The sequence below is a fragment of the Felis catus genome, chromosome C2 (assembly GCF_018350175.1).
Source record: "Felis catus isolate Fca126 chromosome C2, F.catus_Fca126_mat1.0, whole genome shotgun sequence".
Lineage (NCBI taxonomy): Eukaryota > Metazoa > Chordata > Mammalia > Carnivora > Felidae > Felis > Felis catus.
The window spans coordinates 109987215-110008619 of NC_058376.1; the positions used below are offsets into that span (position 1 = coordinate 109987215).

The 21405-nt window shown below is 34.9% G+C and overlaps 1 protein-coding gene across 1 annotated transcript in view; it reads left to right on the top strand.

Moving 5' to 3' along the window:
* Positions 1-21405, top strand: part of DHX36 (DEAH-box helicase 36) — a 51004-nt gene that overhangs the window by 9735 nt on the left and 19864 nt on the right. The window contains exons 4-15 of the mRNA XM_003991984.6: positions 2960-2998; positions 4328-4498; positions 6159-6238; positions 6928-7002; positions 7153-7319; positions 9164-9245; positions 13042-13182; positions 13420-13522; positions 14127-14214; positions 17641-17696; positions 19374-19438; positions 20339-20482. Of these exons, the coding sequence (XP_003992033.1) occupies positions 2960-2998; positions 4328-4498; positions 6159-6238; positions 6928-7002; positions 7153-7319; positions 9164-9245; positions 13042-13182; positions 13420-13522; positions 14127-14214; positions 17641-17696; positions 19374-19438; positions 20339-20482 (1211 nt within the window). The remainder of the gene's footprint in view (positions 1-2959; positions 2999-4327; positions 4499-6158; positions 6239-6927; positions 7003-7152; positions 7320-9163; positions 9246-13041; positions 13183-13419; positions 13523-14126; positions 14215-17640; positions 17697-19373; positions 19439-20338; positions 20483-21405) is intronic.

Genomic DNA, 21405 nt, shown 5'->3' on the forward strand with positions numbered 1-21405 from the left:
ATGCTGTCTTTGTCCCTCTCAAAATAAATAAACTTAAAAAAATTATTTAAAAAAAAAAAAGTGGGGCACCAGGGTGGCTCAGTCAGTTAAGCATCCAACTTCAGCTCAGGTCATGTCATGATCGTAGGTCTGTGAGTTTGAGCCCCGTGTCGGTCTCTGTGCTGAGAGTTCAGAGCCTGGAACCTGCTTCAGATTCTGTGTCTCCCTCTCTCTCTGCCCCTCCCCTGCTCATGCTTTGTCTCTGTCTCTCAAAAATGAAAAAATTAAAAAAACAAAAAACAGTTGAGGTAAGGTTGTCCAGAGGGGAATTGTGTAATTTTTTGATGCCTATGTAGTGAAAATATGATTCCAGGACAGGAGACTTCAAGTTTAATCATTTCAGATTATTGTGGTTGAGAGCAGAGCTTCTTTTATAGCCTTAGGAAGAAGGAGATTTAGCTCCTATCTCTCTGCTTTGTTTGGAGGACAGACTCAAATATTAAAAATGTGTGAGTGATCCAGTAAGGAAGTTAGGAGAACAAATGTGTAAAACATTCTTCCTATTGGCTAGACACTTACAAACACTTCACATGTACTACATCATTTAAACCTCCCAACAACCCTGTGTAAGAAATTCTGCATATTTGTGATGGAGAGGGGAAAAAAATCTTAGGTTAAGTGACCTATCTACAGTTGCACAGCTAGTAACAGAATCCAGTCTAAAATTCAGATGTGTTGGGTGCCTGGGTGGCTCAGTTGGTTGAGCCCCTGACTCTTCTTTTCAGCTCAGGTCATGATCTCACAGTTGTGCCATCAAGCCCTAGGTCATGTGGAACCTGTTTGGGATTCTCTGTCTCCCTCTCCTTTTGCCCTTTCTTTGCTTGTGCTCTTGCTCTCTCAAAATAAATAAAATAAAAAATAAAATAAAAGTTAGATGTGCTTAAGAGCTCAACTTTTTAATCCTTTTTGGTAATATGCCATTGTTATAATTTATTTAATAAACATTAATTTTCCATTTTTTACATGTCTGTCATTGTGCTGTATTTTCTGAAGACTAATAAGACATTTCCTGTCTTCAAGGAGCTTATAATCTTCATTGTCTCATATCTCAGGGTTACAGCCAGAAATTAGGAAATAGAAGGGTTGTCTGTCTTGATAAAGAATATTGGGTTGTAACTATCTTCAGCATTTATATATTTAGAAAGCAAATGTGGTTAATGCTAGTTTCAAATTTAATGGGAGAGCTTCTATATATATATTGAGATGGTTACATTGAAGTACATGAAGTACTTCTAGAAATCATTAAATGGTTTTAAATAATGTATTATAATAAAAAATTACCAACAAAAGTGTGGCAGCTTGTTTCAAATTGCTAGAATTCATTCAAGTCATCACATTGCCTTGTTTTTTATGATACTGAGAATTACCTGACTGACCATAACCAAGCAGGCATATATAGCATAGTTAATAATGCTAATATATATATATATATAATGTTAATATATTAACAATGTGTTATATATATAATGCTGATATATAATATATAGCTTATAGTTAGTAATGCTATCCTGTATATTTGAAAGTTGCTAAGAGCTTAAAAGTTCTTGTTATAAAGAAAAAAAATTGTAAATATGTGTGATGATGGATATTAACTAGACTTAACTGTGGTAATCATTTCATAGTACAAGAAGATACTGAATCATGTTATACACCTGAAACTATTATAGTGTTGTATGTCAATTACATCACAATAAAAAAAATAGTGGGGGATTTTTTTTTATTCTCCTATTTTGACAAATCAAGTAGGCAAAAGATGAGGGCAATATTTCAAGAAATAAAAATTTTTGAAAAATGGCAATAATATAGTGGATTACCTGGGACAGTTCTAATTTTACTGCTTTTTTTTTTTTTCTTTTCAATAAAGGAAGTTTATTAAAGCTATGGTTTGTTTTTTCATGTTATAATGTACCTAGGTCATTGTAAACCATAATACTCTTAAGTGTATGTCATTTTCATGTAGTGTAGGTTTTCAGAATTGCAAAGACATCATCAAATAAAAGATACAGGAGTTAATCATTTCTTCTTGGGTGTTTCAGTTGCAATTCACCAAAAATTAAGTAGCTTATATGTGTCAGAAACTGCTACTTTTTATACAAAGGTTTTTCATTCAGATTCCTTGCAACCTTATGAGATACAACCTTTGAGGGATTCAGGATCCAAGTTTGTCTTAAGATCTTAGCTCTTAAATGGTAGGACCAGATTTTCTTCACATATTACTTGTTTTACGTATTTTTTTTTTTAATGTTTATTTAGTTTTGAGAGACACAGTGACAGAGTGAGAGCAGGGGAGGGGCAGAGAGAGAGGGAGACACAATCCAAAGCAGGCTCCAGGCTCTGGGCTATCAGCACAGAGTCCGACATGGGGCTTGAACCCACGAACTGTGAGATCATGACCTGAGCCGAAGCCGGACGCTTAACTGACTGAGCCACCCAGGTGTGCCCCACATGTTACTTGTTTTCAATTTTCTTTGATTCTCAAAGGCAAGTACCCAGAAGTAATTAATCTGTACCAGTGCCTTATGGATTAGTAAATGGTAGATTGATGGGTGGGAAAATGAATTGTGATAGCAAAACAAATCTAAGATGAATATATAAAACAAACAAAAGATGGTAAAAGCAATTTAGGGACTACAAGAATGCTATATTAGACGACAGATCAGATTGCATTTTACTGCCACTTTAACTCAAAGAAAGTGTCTCCACTCTGTTGAATGTAATGGAATTCTCTTTTTCAGTGTTTTAAAAATAAAGGGGATTGTTAAGTTCATGAGTTCTTTTTTATAAAAATTCTTTTTTAAGTCTTGATACTTGACATAATGAAGTAATATATTGGGATTCTAGCATATTTATGACATATTCTGATTACCATGATTGTAATTTGATTCTTTTGTGAAAATTAACAATTGTTTTTAATTTTCAGCATTTCAGGGAAAAGCTCCCTTCATATGGAATGCAAAAGGTAAAATAAATAATATATCCTTTAATTTGCAAAATACTTAAAATATAATTCTTTTAAGATCTATATCAAAAAATACAAACTAAAGAACTTTCCTCTGAAGGATATTACTGAAAGTTCATTTTATTCTTTTGAATTTTTGAAAGACCAAAAGAAAAAAATGGTCATGAAACCATTTTCCTGAACTTTTCTCATTTCTGTCTAAAATGAAATGTTAAGAACTTTAAGAAAAATAGAATTTTCACATGTAATTTATCTTGGGTAAATACCCTTACTCCTAATTTGAGACCAAACATTTTAATTAAAATTGAGACTACTGAAAATAGAGTACTTTAGTTAATTTATTATGCTTTATTACATAGTTACCTTATAGAGAGTAATACAGTCCTCCATCCTACTCTGTTCTCTCAGCCTTACTTTGTTTTGATTAAAGTTTTGGTTAAGTACCACCTGCCACAGTGTTTTTTCCTCCCTTAGGCTGGTGTAAATTCTTGAGGACAAAGTGTTCACTATGTATTACTTGACTCAGAGACCACCACCACCCCCCCCCCCCAGTAAATATTGAATGAATTAATCACATGCTGTACAAGCTATAATTTCATTGTTTAAACTTGGAACTTGTTCTGATATATATATAGTGTGTTACAGTAGATGGGAAAATTTTTAAAGGTGAGTTTTCAAAATGTAGATAAAAATAACCTCCAATACTACTTAGAAGTAGTAGGATGGTCTTATTAATACAGTGAATATTACTATTAAAAATATTAGTGTTTATCTAAAAGTTTTAAGAAAGACCTTCCCCAAATGTGAGGTTTTCCAGATATTTGAAGTTTACCCCTTTGATTTAGGTATTTACAAACTTTAATTATTTGAAAGGAAATACATTATAGACTTCCTTGTTCTCTGGAACAGCATACAAAACTTGTTCTGCAGACAAAGCCGTATTGAGTTTTGATATAACCCCTTAATGTCTTCAGTAGTTGGTTGGGTATTGGGATTTTTCTTGTACTCAGTAGTCCTACACTCAGCATTCTTTTTAATTAATGTTTATTCTTATGTGTAGAACTTAGAGCTGTCTCTTCCAGTTCTTGTTGGTGTGTTTTCCTTTCATAGTGCCTTGTGTTTGTTTTTTTCATAATTTGATGCTGCTTTTCTCTTGAAAACAGGTAGACCCAGATATACAAACTGTCAGCATTGCATTTAACAAAATTTTAAATGCATTAATACCTTTGTTAAAAATGGTTACCTTCAGTTTGATGGTATTTTGATTACTACTTTTTCAGAGTTAGTCATTATGTGATGTTCTTCAACTTATTTTCCATTTTGAAATAGGAATTGGTGAATATGATTGATAACCATCAAGTAACAGTAATAAGTGGTGAAACTGGTTGTGGAAAAACTACTCAAGTTACTCAGTTCATTTTGGATAACTACATTGAAAGAGGAAAAGGATCTGCATGCAGGATAGTTTGTACTCAGCCAAGAAGAATTAGTGCCATTTCGGTAAGTAATGTCTCACTTTTTAAAATTCCCCACTTTATTTTCCATCCTCCTAGTCTTGCTGGAACTAAACTGCTTTGAAGGTTTGTAATGGTTCTTAAATAGATTTAGGATGTGTTGTTTTGAAAGTAAATATTTGGTAGTAAAGACCAAAATCTTGAATGACCTCTTACTGATAATAGATGTTCATGAGTTTAAGATAAATTATAAATTCAGGTAAATTTTAGTATAAAATTAGAAGAAGAGAAAGCTGATAAATTTTTGTGGGATTATAAACTCCAAATAATCCCCATCAGTATAGATGCTTTAAATGTTACCACTTGATTCATTCAGCATTGTTTTTTGGTTCTCAGATTGTTTTTTCAGTATGTAAGTACACTGATGGTGAAAGCAGGAAGCCTTGCATATTTTAGCTGCATTTTAAATTTTTTAATGCAATTGCTCAATAAGAGGGAATTTATCATAAAAAGATACTATTTTAGGTTTATCCTATTAACACTTTTAGGTACATGTTTATTACAAACAAACAGCATTTCTGTTTGTTTAGTTAGATGACCTAGTTAAATGTATGGGTTATGTATTTTTTAATATGTTAGGGGTTTCTTGCAACATTTGATGGGTATAGTGAATTTATTTCAGTGTTACATGGTTTTTTGTGTAAATTTAAATTATAAAGATTTACGGTTATGTTTAGTTGTATGATACTGCTATTTATCATCTCCAGGTCATTTAATAAAGAATTTGGTTAGAGACTGTGTTACCAATTGTGACAATATTTTGGAGGAAATAACAGTATACATTTTAAACTATGATTTCTAAAGAAAGTACAGTAGTCTTTTTGGTAGAATCATATTTCTAGAAATTTTATAAGATGACAGAATGGCAAAAAAGAACCACTTTTGGTATAGTACAATTATATAGCTAGATTTAAGTAAGTTAAAAATATGATCAATTTTCACTAATATAATATTACACATATATATTGACAGTGGGAAGAAATACTGACGAGGTTATTTTTTGTTTATTTTTCCAAGATCTGTTGGGCAATACTTAATTTCTGAAGTATTGTTTCTTAATTATGCCATTTTCTATTTCTAATCTCATAAATCACTGTTCTGTCACAAGATGTCTATTGGTTACTTTTAGTTACATAAATCCGTATTGGATTATCAATTCCAAGTTAATTTTTGGCAGCCATAACTTTTAGAACAAAACCAAGAACCAGGAATGAAGCAACACCAATCTCTACCAAAAACAAAATCTCGAGTAACAAAAAGTACCAACATGTATTTGCCCTCAAATTATATACAAGGTTTATAAGTTTAGATCATGATTTCTAACTGTTTTAGAAAAGTTCAAAAGAAAGGTAGAGATGAATGAGAGGATGCTATATAGAAAGGCAGTTTGAAAATAGCGATGAGAATTTGGCCTTGAAGGGCTTTTTAAGAGAAAGTGGAAAGTCAATGTAAGAGGCAGTAGTCTGCAGCTTTTAAGGGACAATACCCGGTTTTAGAACCCTTGAATTTTAGTATCTGTCTCTTTTTTTAACTCCTGAAAATCTGATGAACATTTTTTCAGAAATCCCAGGTTTTATGGATGTTCAAGATATTTGTCCTAAAGGAAATCCTATTTTCTTTGTAAATGTCTTTTATTTTGATTAAAGGTTGCAGAGAGAGTGGCCGCAGAAAGGGCCGAATCTTGTGGCAATGGTAATAGTACCGGATACCAGATTCGTCTCCAGAGGTAAAGAATGTTCACCTCTTGTATACAGGTAGATTTTAGTGAAACTTTGAAGTTAGAGATTCAAAAGAAAGATTTCCCCCTATTTTTATGTTGATTACTATTAAAATTAACATTTAAAGTAACTGCAGCATAGGAAGCTTGCAAACTACAAACTCCTGTTTGGATTGTCTTTTTTTTTAATTGTGCTTTTATATTATTAAATGACTAGAGAAATAACTTACCTGGATATACATTAGTAGATCATCACTGCACTTGAAAGGAGTTGCTGTCTTGTATCTTTTGGTACCACCATCCACTGCCATCCCTTCCCCGCCCCCCCGCATTGACTTTATTGATTTTGGTATCGTTAACTTAACCGTATATCTGTAGTCCTTTTCTGGATCTCAAGATTCCATTTAGCTTTTTAAATGAACTGATTTTTCAGTCACTGAACAAAAGTTTAGGCCCCTAAGTGTTGTTTTCTGAATGTTAATGGTTATGCCTTTAAAAAGACATCATTGATGTATCGTGACAGTGAAAATAATGTATAGTGAACTTGAATGTAGTATTTCCCATTACTCTGTTGCAGTAAGCATTCCTATAACCAAAAAGTTAATTGTGAAGATTTTCTTTTAAACTTTTGTGGTACTTAGTAATTTGTTTAGTAAAGACACTAAAACCAAAACTCATCTCCTGTCTTTCATTCACAGTCGGTTGCCAAGGAAGCAGGGTTCTATCTTATACTGTACAACAGGAATTATCCTTCAGTGGCTGCAGTCAGACTCGTGAGTATGTTTCACTTCAGGACAGACATTTAGTTAGTTAGACATTAGCAAAAGATGTCAGTATTAAATTGGATTTTACTAATTGTTAAAGTAGAATGGTTCCGTTTTTGAATTTTGTACTGAGTTTCATACTTCACACTTTTGCTTTAGGCGCTTGTCCAGTGTTAGTCATATTGTGCTTGATGAAATCCATGAGAGAAACCTACAGTCAGATGTTTTAATGACTGTTATTAAAGATCTTCTCAATTTTCGACCTGACCTGAAAGTCATATTAATGAGTGCGACATTGAATGCTGAAAAATTTTCAGAATATTTTGGTGAGTAAATTTTATGATTATTGCTTTAGGAAGTTATCACAAAGCCACTGAATTTAGAGTTAATAAAATTAAAAAAAAAATCAAAAAGCTAATACATTTCTAGGTACCAGGTACTTAAAATAAATGTTTAGTAAATATTCTCCTAGCTTCTAATCTCATAGATTAGAGAATTGAGCCTATTTTTGAAAGGTGGCATCATCTGTGTTACAGTGAAGACATGTAGGTTTTTGGTGCCACCATCAGGTAATTAAGGTGGCATCAATGAGTTCAAACCGCAGGTTTGAATATTTTGAACATTTTTTTTTGTGATTGTTCTGTGGTTTTCATGTACTGTCACAGGCTAGAGTGGCAGCTTGCTAATACTAATAGTACTCATGGCCACTTCTGGAACACCTTCAGTGTGCCAGGTCTACTGTATTTGGCACTTGTGAGGTAAGTGCTAGTATTCCCATTTTTGCCGATGTGTCTTTCCAGTATGCCTTGTAATGGTTGCATAATTAAGAGAGGGTTGAGGGGTGCCTGGGTGGCTCATTCGGTTAAGCATCTGACTTCACCTTCAGCTCAGGTCATGATCTCATGGTTCATGAGTTCGAGCCCTGCATTGGGCTCTTGTGCTGACAGCCCAGAGCCTGGAGCCTGCTTTAGATTCTGTGTCTCCCTGTTTCTCTCTACCCCTCCCCAACTCACTCACTCTCTCTCAAAAATAAGTAAATATTTAAAAAAAGAGTTGAGAGGATTTGAAACAAAATTTGATTAGCTATAGAGTACATTTTTTAGAAAATATGCTTATCGGGGCGCCTGGGTGGCGCAGTCGGTTAAGCGTCCGACTTCAGCCAGGTCACGATCTCGTGGTCCGTGAGTTCGAGCCCCGCGTCGGGCTCTGGGCTGATGGCTCGGAGCCTGGAGCCTGTTTCCGATTCTGTGTCTCCCTCTCTCTCTGCCCCTCCCCCGTTCATGCTCTGTCTCTCTCTGTCCCAAAAATAAATAAACGTTGGAAAAAAAAAAAAAAAAAAAGAAAATATGCTTATCTTTTTTGCTTCCAGTTGTAGGAGAAGGAGAGGAAAATGGTGGGGGGTGGGGTAAGGGTGAATAGTTAAAATGGAAGCTTAAAGACGTGTGAAATTAGTTGCTTGTATTGTTTTGTTTGTTGTTGTTTTGATGCATGGTCCAGACCTAACATTGAATAAACTGCTCAAACTTGTGCAATTCACAGGCAGAGCTGTGAGACCACCTGAGATACTTTTTGACCTCTGATGCTATGTTGGCCTTGGTTTACAATGTATACTGCTTATTTTGCATGGTCTGAAATATAAATAGCATTTAAGTAACAGTACTAAGAGAGGTAGTTTTTTGTGTTTTTTTTTTTTTTAACTAGTGTTTCTAAAATAATAAGTAACAATTTAATATTTTGCTAGGTCTTATTTGAACTACTTTTTTTTCTCTTTTCCTGATTCTGGGTACCACAAGAGTAGTGCTTCTTAAGTTGATTTCACTAAAACTTGGGTTCTGCTGGTACCATCTTGACTAGTGATGGAGAGGAAATAGACTTCCAACTAATGAGTTATGAGTCCAACTTAAAATGCTCTATTCTTTGATATAGTGTGTTACTTTGTAGAACCGTGATGCTGTGTACAGTTTGGTAGCAGTAAAATGGTAGTAAGTGAAGAGTAGACTGCTACTTTTCATTAAATTCATTATGGAAAAATAGGGTAGAATTGTAAAAGTGCCAGGACCATCTTTGAACTTAAGAAAGGTAAGAAAGGTATTGGCCTATTTATAATCTGTTATTTTTTGTTTTTTTTAAACATTTTGAGTATAAATTTATGTCTTGTCTGCCATAATAGGTAACTGTCCAATGATACACATACCTGGTTTTACTTTTCCGGTTGCGGAGTATCTTTTGGAAGATATAATTGAAAAAATAAGGTAAGTAAATATTAGGAAATAAGAGCTTTAAAAATACTAATGCCACCTTTTTTTTCTGTTAAACTTTAATCTCAGAGGCTCTTTTTTAACCACTACCTTCTAAAACATTGTTTTTCCTTAAATCAGGGATTCCCAAACTTGGTTGCACATTAAAATCACCTGGAGCCCTTTAAAATCCAGATGCCCAATTCACACTCCCTACCTTAATTACATTACAAAATCTGGGCTGGTAGCCAGGCATCAGTTTTTTAAAGCTCCCTGGGCAGCAAAGTTTGGGAACCTTTGTTGTTAGTGCTTGAACCTCTCCTCTGATTGTCCTACCAAGTTTTCAGTTTTTGCTGGCTTCCATTGCCTACCCTTTACATAAGATTTCCCCTGAGGGTTCTTAATTAGCCTTTTTTCAGTCTTTCGTGGTTTCACTGTGCCATCCTGTTGCCATGGCCATAGTTGTGTATTTTCACAGCTCTCAGAGCTGGAGCTTCTGAAGCTCTCCCTGAACTTTGCATTTGGTATCTAACTCTCTACTCAGCAGCATTCCGGTACCACAGGTACCTTGAAGCTCACGTTTTTCCAGCTGAAATCATTATCTTCTATTCATTCCCCACCGTGCTTCCACCAAAACGTTAAAATGAAATAATTTCTCTTTGCAAGTTTGCCTTACAATGGTTACTATCCTCCACGCAGTGTCTGAGCTGTAAATCCAAAGACTAATATTTATCAAGCAGTTGATAAATCATACCAGGATATGTTAACTGCTCTACATGCCTAGTAACTCAGTCTAAATCATTCTGTACTCCCACCTTTCCCACAGTACAAACCCTGAGAGCTTTCTCCTTGCATGTGCCCTCTCATTTCTGTTTTTTCTGCTTAAGGTTGTTATTATCTCTTCTGTGCTAGTAGTTCCTCTTCTGGTACTGTCTTCACTGTCACATATATGTGATAGTGCCATGTATTTTCCTACAAAATCTGGTTATGTGAGCTTTCTCCCCCTTGTCAAGCCTCCTGAAATTTTTCTTTAAAAACTTGTTTAAGGACCTTTATGTTTGTCATGACCTGTAGCAGAATACCTCAACTAGTATACCCAAATTATTGATCCCTTCAACACTCTGGCCATTAGCTACTAACAGCCTTCTCCAAGGGGATATACCAATTAATATTTGAATTTCTTGTTGAGGGAAGGGCTGGGAAAACACAGCCCATAGGATCAGGTTCCTGTTCCCTAGTTAGTTATCCCAAAGCTCTTTACAATCTGGCTCTATCCTTTTTTTCTAGTCTTATGTGTCTCCTGGCGTACCTATGCTAAATGTACCATTCCTTAATATGCTAGCCAGTGCCCTTTCACTCACGATTTTGTGCTTTCTTACATGCTATGTTGTCCTTTTAGACACCTTCTCCACCCTTTATGTATAAACTTAATTATGTAAGAACAAATTCCAACTTCACTGTCTGTTAAGCTTTTTCTTATCCCTCTTACAGAGCGGGTTGCTTTCTCATCAACCTGTAGCAGGTTTATCATATCTCTTACAATACTTACCATATTGTCAGGTACTTCACCTTTATATTTACCTCTTGCAATAGATTTCAGATTTGTCCAAGGTCAAGCATTTTGTCCTGTTCATCTCTATAACTAGAGTACAGCACAGTGCCTGGCCTATAGTAAACATGCAAATAAATATATAGACAGATATGGAAACACTTGTGTTTTAAGATTCCACAGCTTACTTGTTAAGTGAGAAAACAGAAGTGATGGTGGGAAGGTGAAAACAAAGATCCTACAGTCGGTTGTACATGGAGAAAAGTCTGTTCAATTTTTTGGGTGGACATTTAAACAGATTTTTATTAAACTTCATGCCTGCCCTGTGCATTAGGGTCTGATCATAAAACAAGGAAAGACTTGGTACCTATCCTCAGAGCTTAAATGTAGAGACAGAAAGACATAGAAGCTGTCCTGTAAAGTATGACTGACCCATTCTGGAAGAAGTAAAGAATGTATTGGGAATGAGGTTATATAGCAGGGATAGACTGGGCAAGTGAGGAAAGTAGTGAAATTCAGGGTAGGAAAAAGGGAAGTGTGTGTATCAGAGAGGGTAGAACATAACAAAGTGAGAGAGGGTATCTTAATCGTCTGTGCTCTGGTTTTGTCATCAGTAAGCTTTATTATGCATTCTCTCTTCAATTCCACTTTGCACCATTCCTCTCACTTCCTACTGTGGCACGTTTACCAATTATTTTCTAGTAACAGGTGACAGTAGTGCAAGTAAAGTTTGAGGGAACAGTAAGCTAAAATTATTTAATGATAAATTGCTTTCTTAAGCTCTGTAGAAGGCAGGGAATGTTCAGGGAACTGTAACTGAAGAGTCTTGGAAGCAAAAGAAGGGTGTATGTGCCCTTGTCATCCCCTAGTCAGCCCTAAGAGGGGAGTTGAAGGAAGGTGATCCCTCGACAGAAGGATCACCCTCGACAGAAGTTTTCAGGTGAAGCCCCCATCTGTCCCTTCCCAGAAGAAGAGCTGAACTGAAGGGAAGGAAACAGGGTGAAGATGATATGGAGGGTTGTCATTGGGTGCTTGGCCGGGGAGTGGGGGGTTGAAGCTTACCTCTGTTTTTTGGAATTGCTGGGAAGGGAGCCAACTGTGGGTCCATCCTGCTGACTAGGACTAATCTCTGTCTCAGGTTGCCCTACCTCAAGTTGATGCCTCTATATGTATCGAAGACTTAGGGGAATCCTGGGTCACAGGTACTGAATAGGGAAGGGGTTAACACTTTTTGGGTGTCTACTATGTGTCAGGCACTGTGCTTTATCTTACTGCATTTTTCTTTTATTCTCCTGCCGATACTATTATAAGTATTATAATAAATAGGCAAACCGAAGGGCAGAGGTTTATATCTTGTCCAAGGTTACACAGGTAGTCAGTGGCAGAGCACGGACATCAGTCCAGTTCTGAGTGACTCTAAAGCCCATGGTCCAGACCCCCCTTTTCCATCTAGATGCTCTCCCTAGGCGAATTCCCAGGGGCTTTGGGGTCAAAGTGTAGTTTCACTTTTCTTTGTCTCCTCTCACCCCCATGCCTTTCAAACCATTTAAGTTAGGTGGAATTCTTAGGCAGATGTGCCCTCTGTTTTTAGCAGTCACTAATGGCGTGGTGGAGTCATGGCATATAGTATTGGATTGACACATAGGAGACTTGAATACAGATTTTGGCTCTGACTCTAAGACTGAGCAGAATTAAATAGTTCTCAAGCATGAGTGGGTCTGAGGTCCATAGATAAATTTTCTGAATTTCCTGGGGCACTAATTCAAATTCCTAGATTAGCAGACCCCAACCAGACCTACAGAGTCCAAATCACAAGGGATAGGACTCGGGATTCTGTATTTTATAAGCTCTCTGGGATTCTTATGTGCACTCAGGTTTGGAAACCTATATATTCAAAATCTGAGTCTTGTACTAGGCATTTATTATTTTATATGTGATATTTATATTTACATTAAAAAGTAATGTTAACTTTTTAGAGCAAACTTAAAAGTTACTGTAGAATTAATTTTTTTTATTTTGACTGCTAATGATGATCTAAAGTTTTATGTACTTTGGTAGAGAAAAATGATTTTTATATAAAATGTTGGATTTTATATATTAATGAACAGCTACTAATAAACTATTTAGTAGCATTCACTAGAAAGCATAATGAAATGTTCTTTAAAATCCTCTTTAAAACCTGAAAGTAAAAAGTCACAGATATTTGCTAAAACCAGAGAGTTTGCAGTTTAAGCTATTTAAGAATTTTTTTATTTATTTTAGATATGTTCCAGAACAAAAAGAACACAGGTCCCAGTTTAAGAGGGGTTTCATGCAAGGGCATGTAAACAGACAAGAAAAAGAAGAAAAAGAAGCAATCTATAAAGAACGCTGGCCAGATTATGTAAGGGAACTGCGAAAAAGGTACGTGTTTTTTGCTTGTTTTTAATCTAATTTAAGAGCACAGAGGCTAAATGACTAAAAAAAGCAGAGATTGTCTTCTTGAATTTGTTTCTAACTATTGTTATCCCAGTAATACTTCTATATATTAATTGTGTTTTCCCATTTGCTGATTGAATTAATTTTAAGATTTTAAGATAACAGGTTGAACCTTAGGAAACCTGATCAGGTATTTCATGACTTCCTATTTAACTTTGATAGGTATTCTGCAAGTACTGTAGATGTTCTGGAAATGATCGATGATGATAAAGTTGATCTGAATTTGATTGCTGCCCTTATCCGACACATTGTTTTGGAAGAAGAGGTTAGTTTTTTGTTTGTTTCTTGGTGATGTAATTTTAATTTCATTAATATATCAAGACCCTGAGAAAAGAAGAATAATTTTTTAAATGCTTTTTACAAGTAGCATATGGAAGAAATTGTTTTTTGACACTAGAAATAAGAATCTCAGAATACCAAAATTGAGGCATTTGATCTATTTGAAGAAAAGACTAAACAAATGAAATATCTGCGTTGTAAATCCTATTTTTAAAGAGTGAGCTTCAGGATGACTAGGTGGCTCAGTCAGTTAAGCATCCAACTCTTGATTTGAGCTCACGTCATGATCTCACAGTTTGTGAGATTGAGCCCTACATGGGGCTCCACACTGGCAGCACAGAACTTCTTTGGGCTTTGAAAGAACTCTCTCCCTCTTTCTCTGCCCCTCCCTCACTTGCTTTCTCTCTCTCTCTCTCTCTCTCTCTCTCTCTCTCTCTCAAAATAAATAAACATTAAAAAGAGGGAGCTTCTATTCTTTAGTTATAATCAGTAAATAAAACTTCTGAAGCTAGTTTAAGTGTGCACAGAAGTTTACATTTAGTGTGTTTGGTTACGTGATACTTTGTAATGGTTATTTCCCCTCCATATAGGATGGTGCGATACTGGTCTTCCTACCAGGCTGGGACAATATCAGCACTTTACATGATCTCTTGATGTCACAAGTGATGTTTAAATCAGGTATTATGGAAATGCATTTTATTACAATTCTAAGAATAGTACTTAAATCATATACAGCATGTTTTTTTTTTCTTTTATTTGAAGAAGCGTTGCTTAGTCTAAGGCTGCCTCACTGTAGGAACTTGGTGGTCTTAAGCCCAGGTTGGGTTTTTTCAAAAGTTGGATCTCTTTCTCTCTTTTTTAAAAATAAAGTTCTAGGTCAGAAGATGAAGGTGGTAGGTATATGGTGAAGTTCTTTATTTTGGTATTATGAGAATATTTTACTTCTTTTTCTAAATTTGCCTAATAATATTGAGCCCTTAAAGTTAAGATGTTGGTACTTGCGTTTGTTTTTTCACTCACTGCTGCATTTAATTGGGCAGAAAAGAAGGTTGAATTTATCCCTTAGCCCAGCGTTTCTCAGTTCTGAATATACAAGTCACTAGTGGTGCTTCTGTAAAATTCAGATACTCAGACCCCATCCTCACCCCAAATCTGAGAATGTGACTTGAATGTCTGTAGTTTTAAAAAATTCTGTAGGTGCTTCCAACGCTTAAATAGCATGTTTAAGAGACATAATCTCTTATGTCTCAGAAATATATGGGACCATTTTTCTCCTATAAAATTCAGCCAGAGCATTTTCAGGAATAATTATTAACTTCCAATCAGTAAAATACAAAGCAAATTCTATTTAGTATTGTATAATTCTAATTATATTTTCTAAACTTAATCTCTTGAAGTGCTTTTGACACATTTTATTTTTTTTTTTTTTTTTTTTTTTATTTATTTTTTTTTTTTTTTTTAAATTTTTTTTTTTTCAACGTTTATTTATTTTTGGGACAGAGAGAGACAGAGCATGAACGGGGGAGGGGCAGAGAGAGAGGGAGACACAGAATCGGAAACAGGCTCCAGGCTCTGAGCCATCAGCCCAGAGCCCGACGTGGGGCTCAAACTCACGGACCGCGAGATTGTGACCTGGCTGAAGTCGGACGCTTAACCGACTGCGCCACCCAGGCGCCCCTTGACACATTTTATTTTTACAAGACACTAAAAATGTTTTGATCTAAATGTATTGATTGAAATAGTAAAGCAGTATTTTTCATTCTTTGTTAAATCCCATTGTAGTAATGTCCTCAAAACATTCTCTGTAATTAAAATTATTTACTGTTCTCTAGCTGGAAAATGTTTTTATCTGATTATCAGGACTTCTCTGTAATGAAATAACTACTTTCAGTGATAATCTTTGTCTGTAGAAAAAGGGTAGTTGTGATTAAACTATGCAATTGAATTATTTTTTTAAACAACTAGGATTCTTTTTTTGGCCGAACCTTCTAACGTTGGTCTCTCCCACCCCCCCAAAAAACACTACTGTGTGATCTTTTAGTTTAAAAAATGTGAGTATGTGTGGGGCACTGAGCTGGCTCAATCAGTAAAGCATGCAGCTCTTGATCTCAGGGTCGTGAGTTCAAGCCCCATGTTGGGTGTAGAGTTTACTTCAAATAAAAAATGTTGAGTATGTGTATATATTTACCAGGAAAAATACAAGGAAGATCTACCAAAATGTAACACTACAATTACATGCTGTGATATTGGTTATTATAATTGACTTTATTAATTTTCTAATTATTCTCAAGGAAGGAGGTATTAATTTATACTTTTACCACCTGCTCAATTCTTTTTAAAAAGAAACCTTTCCAAAGTTTAACAAGAATGTTTTTTCTCAAGTTATAGTTTTAAAATTTAGCCTTAATAATTGTCTGTACTCTGTTGACCATGTTAAAAGGGGCAAAAAAATTGGTCTAACTCTATACTGACTAAAGGTGAATTTTGAAACTCAATTTATCGAATGCTTATCAACTTACTTTTTTCTTCTCATAAGAGTATAGACTTTGTTCCTACTGACTACTGTAGTTGTGCAATATCAGCAGTCTAAACTCTTTTTACCCCAATTATGTTACCTTTAACAGAATTGTTTTTACTTTCATTGTTTTACCTGGCTACTGATTTTTTTTAACTTGTAATGAAACATTTAAACTTAGAGAAAACTAGAGAATCGTATAGTGAACAACATATACCAATGACTTCAATGCAGCAATTATTTTTGTGATCTAATTTTTTCCTTTTTAAAATTTGCGGCTGTCATATATTATCTCTCAAAATATATGCATCTCTAAAAATGTACTTTTCTATATAATATATAACCATAGTACCATTTTTATATCTAATTCTTAACATCATCTAATAATCCAGTCTATAATCGGATTTTCCCATTTTCCCCCAAAAGTGTCTTTCACAGCTACTAGTTCAAATTACAGAAAATTGTAAGCCAGATAAAATCTTTTATTCCACATAATCACTTTCACATCCCCCTTACCTTCCCCATGGTAATGATTTGTGGAAAAGACTAGGCTAGGTCCACCTACCTAGACTTTCTAGATTTGTCTGAATCTGAGTCTTCATAATACCATCATTTGACCCTTTCTTACCTATACTTATAAAATGGAAGTTACATCTTAAGGCCTAATCCGACTCAAAGTAAATTATTTTTGGCCTGAGTATTGATCGAGTTAATGCATTTCATATTGTGTTACAGAGACAAGTAATTCAGAGCAATCTTTTTAGCAATATCAATTGCTTGACAGCTTTTTACTACCTTTTAAGATTTGTAACCCTTATCAGAGGATTTGGGGAGTATCATATTTCCTTTGAATAACAATAGTTTTTGGCAGGGGGAATACAGTTATCTTGAGTCATCTCAATACTTGCTAGAGATTTAAGTCTTTAAGTCGGGTTGCATTTTTTTTGTAATCATAGCTAAACTTGAAGTTTACCCTTGCTTCCTTAACATTCCCTTATTTCCATCACTAATAACTGCACCAAACTTTCTCCCTATTGTCTAGTAATCACGAATGGGTTGAACTATTTCATTTTGAAACTTAAAAAGTAGGAATGTGATTTTACATTTCTAACAAAATTATATTTAAAAATGTGGGTCACTTTACCAGTGCTGTTTCATTATTTTTTTAACATAAAAGTGGACATGGGAATTTCATTAAAGTGCTCTAAAAATTCACTTATTATCTATATGATTAAAATAGTGAGGATCACCCAAAGTCTATAAACTTATATTCATATTAGAGCGAATTTTTTGGTGTTCAGTTAATTGATGGGAATAGAACTAATGATGTTTTCTAGCATAATTTGAAAAGATTGTAACTTTTAAGCATTCTTTAGGAATTTGGGGAATATGTTTATCAATGTGAAATAAATTGACAGAATAAAATGTCAGTAAGAACTTACTGGAGCACTAAGAAAACAAGAAAATAAAAAGAATAAAGTTTCTCCGATTATACATAGTAATATAAATTAAGAATTATGTGCTTAACTAATCTGGAGCTTTTCTGCAACTGTTTATCTTAAAGTTTACTTTTCTTTTTTAATTTTCAGACAGGTTTATTATTATACCCTTACATTCACTGATGCCTACGGTTAACCAGACACAGGTATGTTGTTAAATTTATTCATCCTCTGTCTTTCAGATTGAGGCAAGCTTCAGATTAAGGACTGCTTATTATCTTTTATTTTCTTTTATTTTTCTTGAAGGTGCATTTTCAAGTAGTAATCCATATAAAAATCACTTCTTTAAGAACTTTGCAAATGAGTCTTCAGGGGATAATTGCACAAAAACTCTAGTAACTGAGTGTAATTAACAAATTAGTTTTGTCAGCATTAGGGAAAAGTTTATAGACTGGTTTCACCAGTAACTTGTTTGGGTTGCAGTTATCTATGACATACTACAGCTTGATGTTTGAGATTTTGATTTAACAGAATTAATGTATTTGTAGGTATGAGATTTCCTGTTTTATCAATAATATATTATTATGGTTTTGAATGTTTTGTCTCTTGTCAGGTTCAGGCATGTCCCTCGTTAGGATCAACACTGCATTCTCAAAGACAAGATAGTTTTCTGGACTCTAGTGTTTGCAGGCCCTGATAAAAGGAGATGGCTCAGAAGAAAGTCTGTCTGTCTCTCTCTCTCTCTCTCTCTCTCTCTCTCTCTCTCTCTCTCTCTCTCTCTCGTACTTTTTCCCCTCCTTTTGTGAGAAAAATCTCAAGACATTTCTTATTGAGGCTCTTTTAATATCTTTTCTGCTGATTCTTTAATCCTGAGTAAGCCTCAGCCAACCCAATTAGAGTGCATACCTAAGAGAAGACAAGGGGTGAAGGACTCTTAGTTCCAAAGACCAGACAGAAGAGTACTTCCACTCTGACACTCTAATTGTAAACTGTGTATTCCTTTGCTAGAAATTATATGACTACATTAGAAATTATATTTTCTGTTGATTACCTTTGATGTAAATGAAGAGATAAATGTATGTATTTCTTTGCATTATAGCCAAGTGGTACTTGACCACAAGTTTTCCTTTTACTCAGGTGGCTTTGCGAAGGATACCATTGAAGATTTTTTTTTGTTTTTAGTTTGACTTCAAAAACTTGTATGTAGTGGTACAGCCCACTGCTATCCATTCTGAGTTTGGCATCTGCCTGGGTGGTTGGTGTCCCTTACCCATAGAGTTTTGGATCATTCGTAATTTTTATTGTTAAACTGAACTCTCTCTCTCAAGAGTTTGATACACAAAAAAACATTTTGCTTTACAGTTCTTGTTAAAAAACATTCTGTAGGGGCGCCTGGGTGGCTCAGTCGGTTAAGCGTCCGACTTCAGCTCAGGTCACGATCTCGCGGTCCGTGAGTTCGAGCCCCACATCGGGCTCTGGGCTGATGGCTCAGAGCCTGGAGCCTGCTTCCGATTCTGTGTTTCCCTCTCTCTCTGCCCCTCCCCCGTTCATGCTCTGTCTCTCTCTGTCCCCAAAATAAATAAACATTAAAAAAAAAAATTCAAAAAAAAACATTCTGTAAATTTAAGTAATCCTATTTCATTTGAAATTTAGTTTGTGATAAGGTTCATTCTAAAATCTGGGAGATTTTGTTTGGTTTAACAAAAATGATGGTTTAATTGAAAATGATGTGTACCTATAAGTATGTGTACAAATGTTAGATGCATATGTGAAGGAATGAACGCAATGTTGAAAAGGAACAGTATCTGAAGTAATTCTGATTGGAAGAATGATGTCTTAGAAATTAATGTGCTTTTGAGGTTTTGATGTATTGATTCTTACAGGTATTTAAAAGAACTCCTCCTGGTGTTCGGAAAATAGTAATTGCTACCAATATTGCAGAGACTAGGTAAAAATTGTTTTAAATATCAACTACTGATGATTATGAGTTTTGAGCCCCATAAATTAGCATACCTTATACACTTCTCTCTCTAAAAGATACTTCATAATGTCTTTAAAGTTAATTTAGTCATGGTGTTGGGCAGAGGCTTTTGTTTGCTTTCTAATCCTATAATGGATTCGCCTTTCTAAGTGTTTTTTAAAAAGCCTTCTTGGGGTGCCTGGTGGCTCAGTTGGTTAAGAGTCCAACTTCAGCCCAAGTCATGATCTCACAGTTGGTGAATTTGAGCCCTGCAGTGGGCTCTGTGCTGACAGCTCAGAGCCTGGAGCCTGCCTCAAATTCTGTCTCTCTCTCTCTCTCTCTCTGCACCTCCCCTGCTTGCACAGTGACTCTGTCTCAAAAATAAACATTAAAAAAAAACCTTCTTAAGGAATCATGGGAGTTGAGGTCAATTTTGGTTTTGCCTTTTTCTGGTTGGGGGTCGTATTGTTTGGTAATTAGTTATAAATAGCCTTAAAATTTCTTATATTCCTTTGGAAGCATTAATATGTCTGTATACTCATTGAAACAGATTTTTCTGTGGAAGCTGATATTAAACCATGTGGGAACTTGGGACCACAGAGCTAGGTACAAAAGTCATCAAGCAAGCTATGAAGTTTGACTATGGGCAAATAAAAATTCCTCATGTCATCTGCAGAATTGACTGCCACTACAGCTCCTGATGCTGCCTGCCCAACAAGGGGCTTGATCCCTGTAATGTTGGTGAATGTGGGAAGAGTGGTGAAAATCCCTAACTGCAAAATCAATATGACTAATTAAAAATGCTTTGAAGTCCCTATCTGTAGTCCTGTTAGAGGTTATGTGCTTTTAATGTATTTTTAATATTTCATACATCTGTTTTCCAAACAGCATTACCATAGATGATGTAGTTTATGTAATAGATGGAGGAAAAATAAAAGAGACACACTTTGACACACAAAACAACATCAGTACCATGTCTGCTGAGTGGGTTAGTAAAGCTAATGCCAAACAAAGGAAAGGTCGAGCTGGAAGGTAAGATGGAACCTTTGTCTGTAAGTTGTTTTAATCATAGTTTCTTTGGAAAAATATCTGCCAAGTTTTCTATTTTTAATTTTTCAATCTAGTTAATTAAAATTAATATTCTTTGTTAATTTGTTATTAGTTCTATTTAATTGTTTCCATTTTTTAAAAAGCATGAATTACTAATCATAACTAGTAATAATATTTGAATGTCATGTTATCTCCTAAACACTTTGTATATAATAACTTGCTTAACCTTCACAACAATGCTAGGAACTAGGTTATTGCCCCCATTTTAAGGGTATGGAAATTAAGGTATAAAGAAATTAAAAGTTAAACAGTTGTGTAAGTAGCAGAGTCAGGACTTGAACTCGGGCAGTCTGGCTCCAGTCTGGGCTCCTAACCCTGTACTTTACATCTATACTGGTTTTTCACTATTAGTTACCAATGAAAACACAAGGAAGTTTTCTCATTGATATGGGGGTAGCATAAGAAATAATATCTCTATCTTAATGGTAGAAAGAGTGATTTGCCTTTAACACAAGTAATTGCACTTATTATTCATTTTAATACATACTTCCTAGAAGTTTTACACCCTTATTCATATGAGTGGTAGAATCATGTCTGAAGTTGTAGAAGAGAGTTTTTCTTTTGCCTCCTACAGGTAGTACAAAAAAATTTCCATTAATCTTCAGATAACTGGTGTAAGTAAGGAAAGGAGAGTTAGATAATTTCAGCAATACTTTGTTTTACATTTGTAGGTAGTAAAGCTCTGTATCTTGTTATAATCTTTGCAGATTATCCCACTGCAATTTGTAGGCCGTTTATTAGATTATGCAGTTGCTGCTCTTGAGCTGAAGTGATAGCTTATTCTAAGAATAATCTGTAAGACTGAGGTTTTCTCATGAAGACTTAATACCACTGGATACTAATTC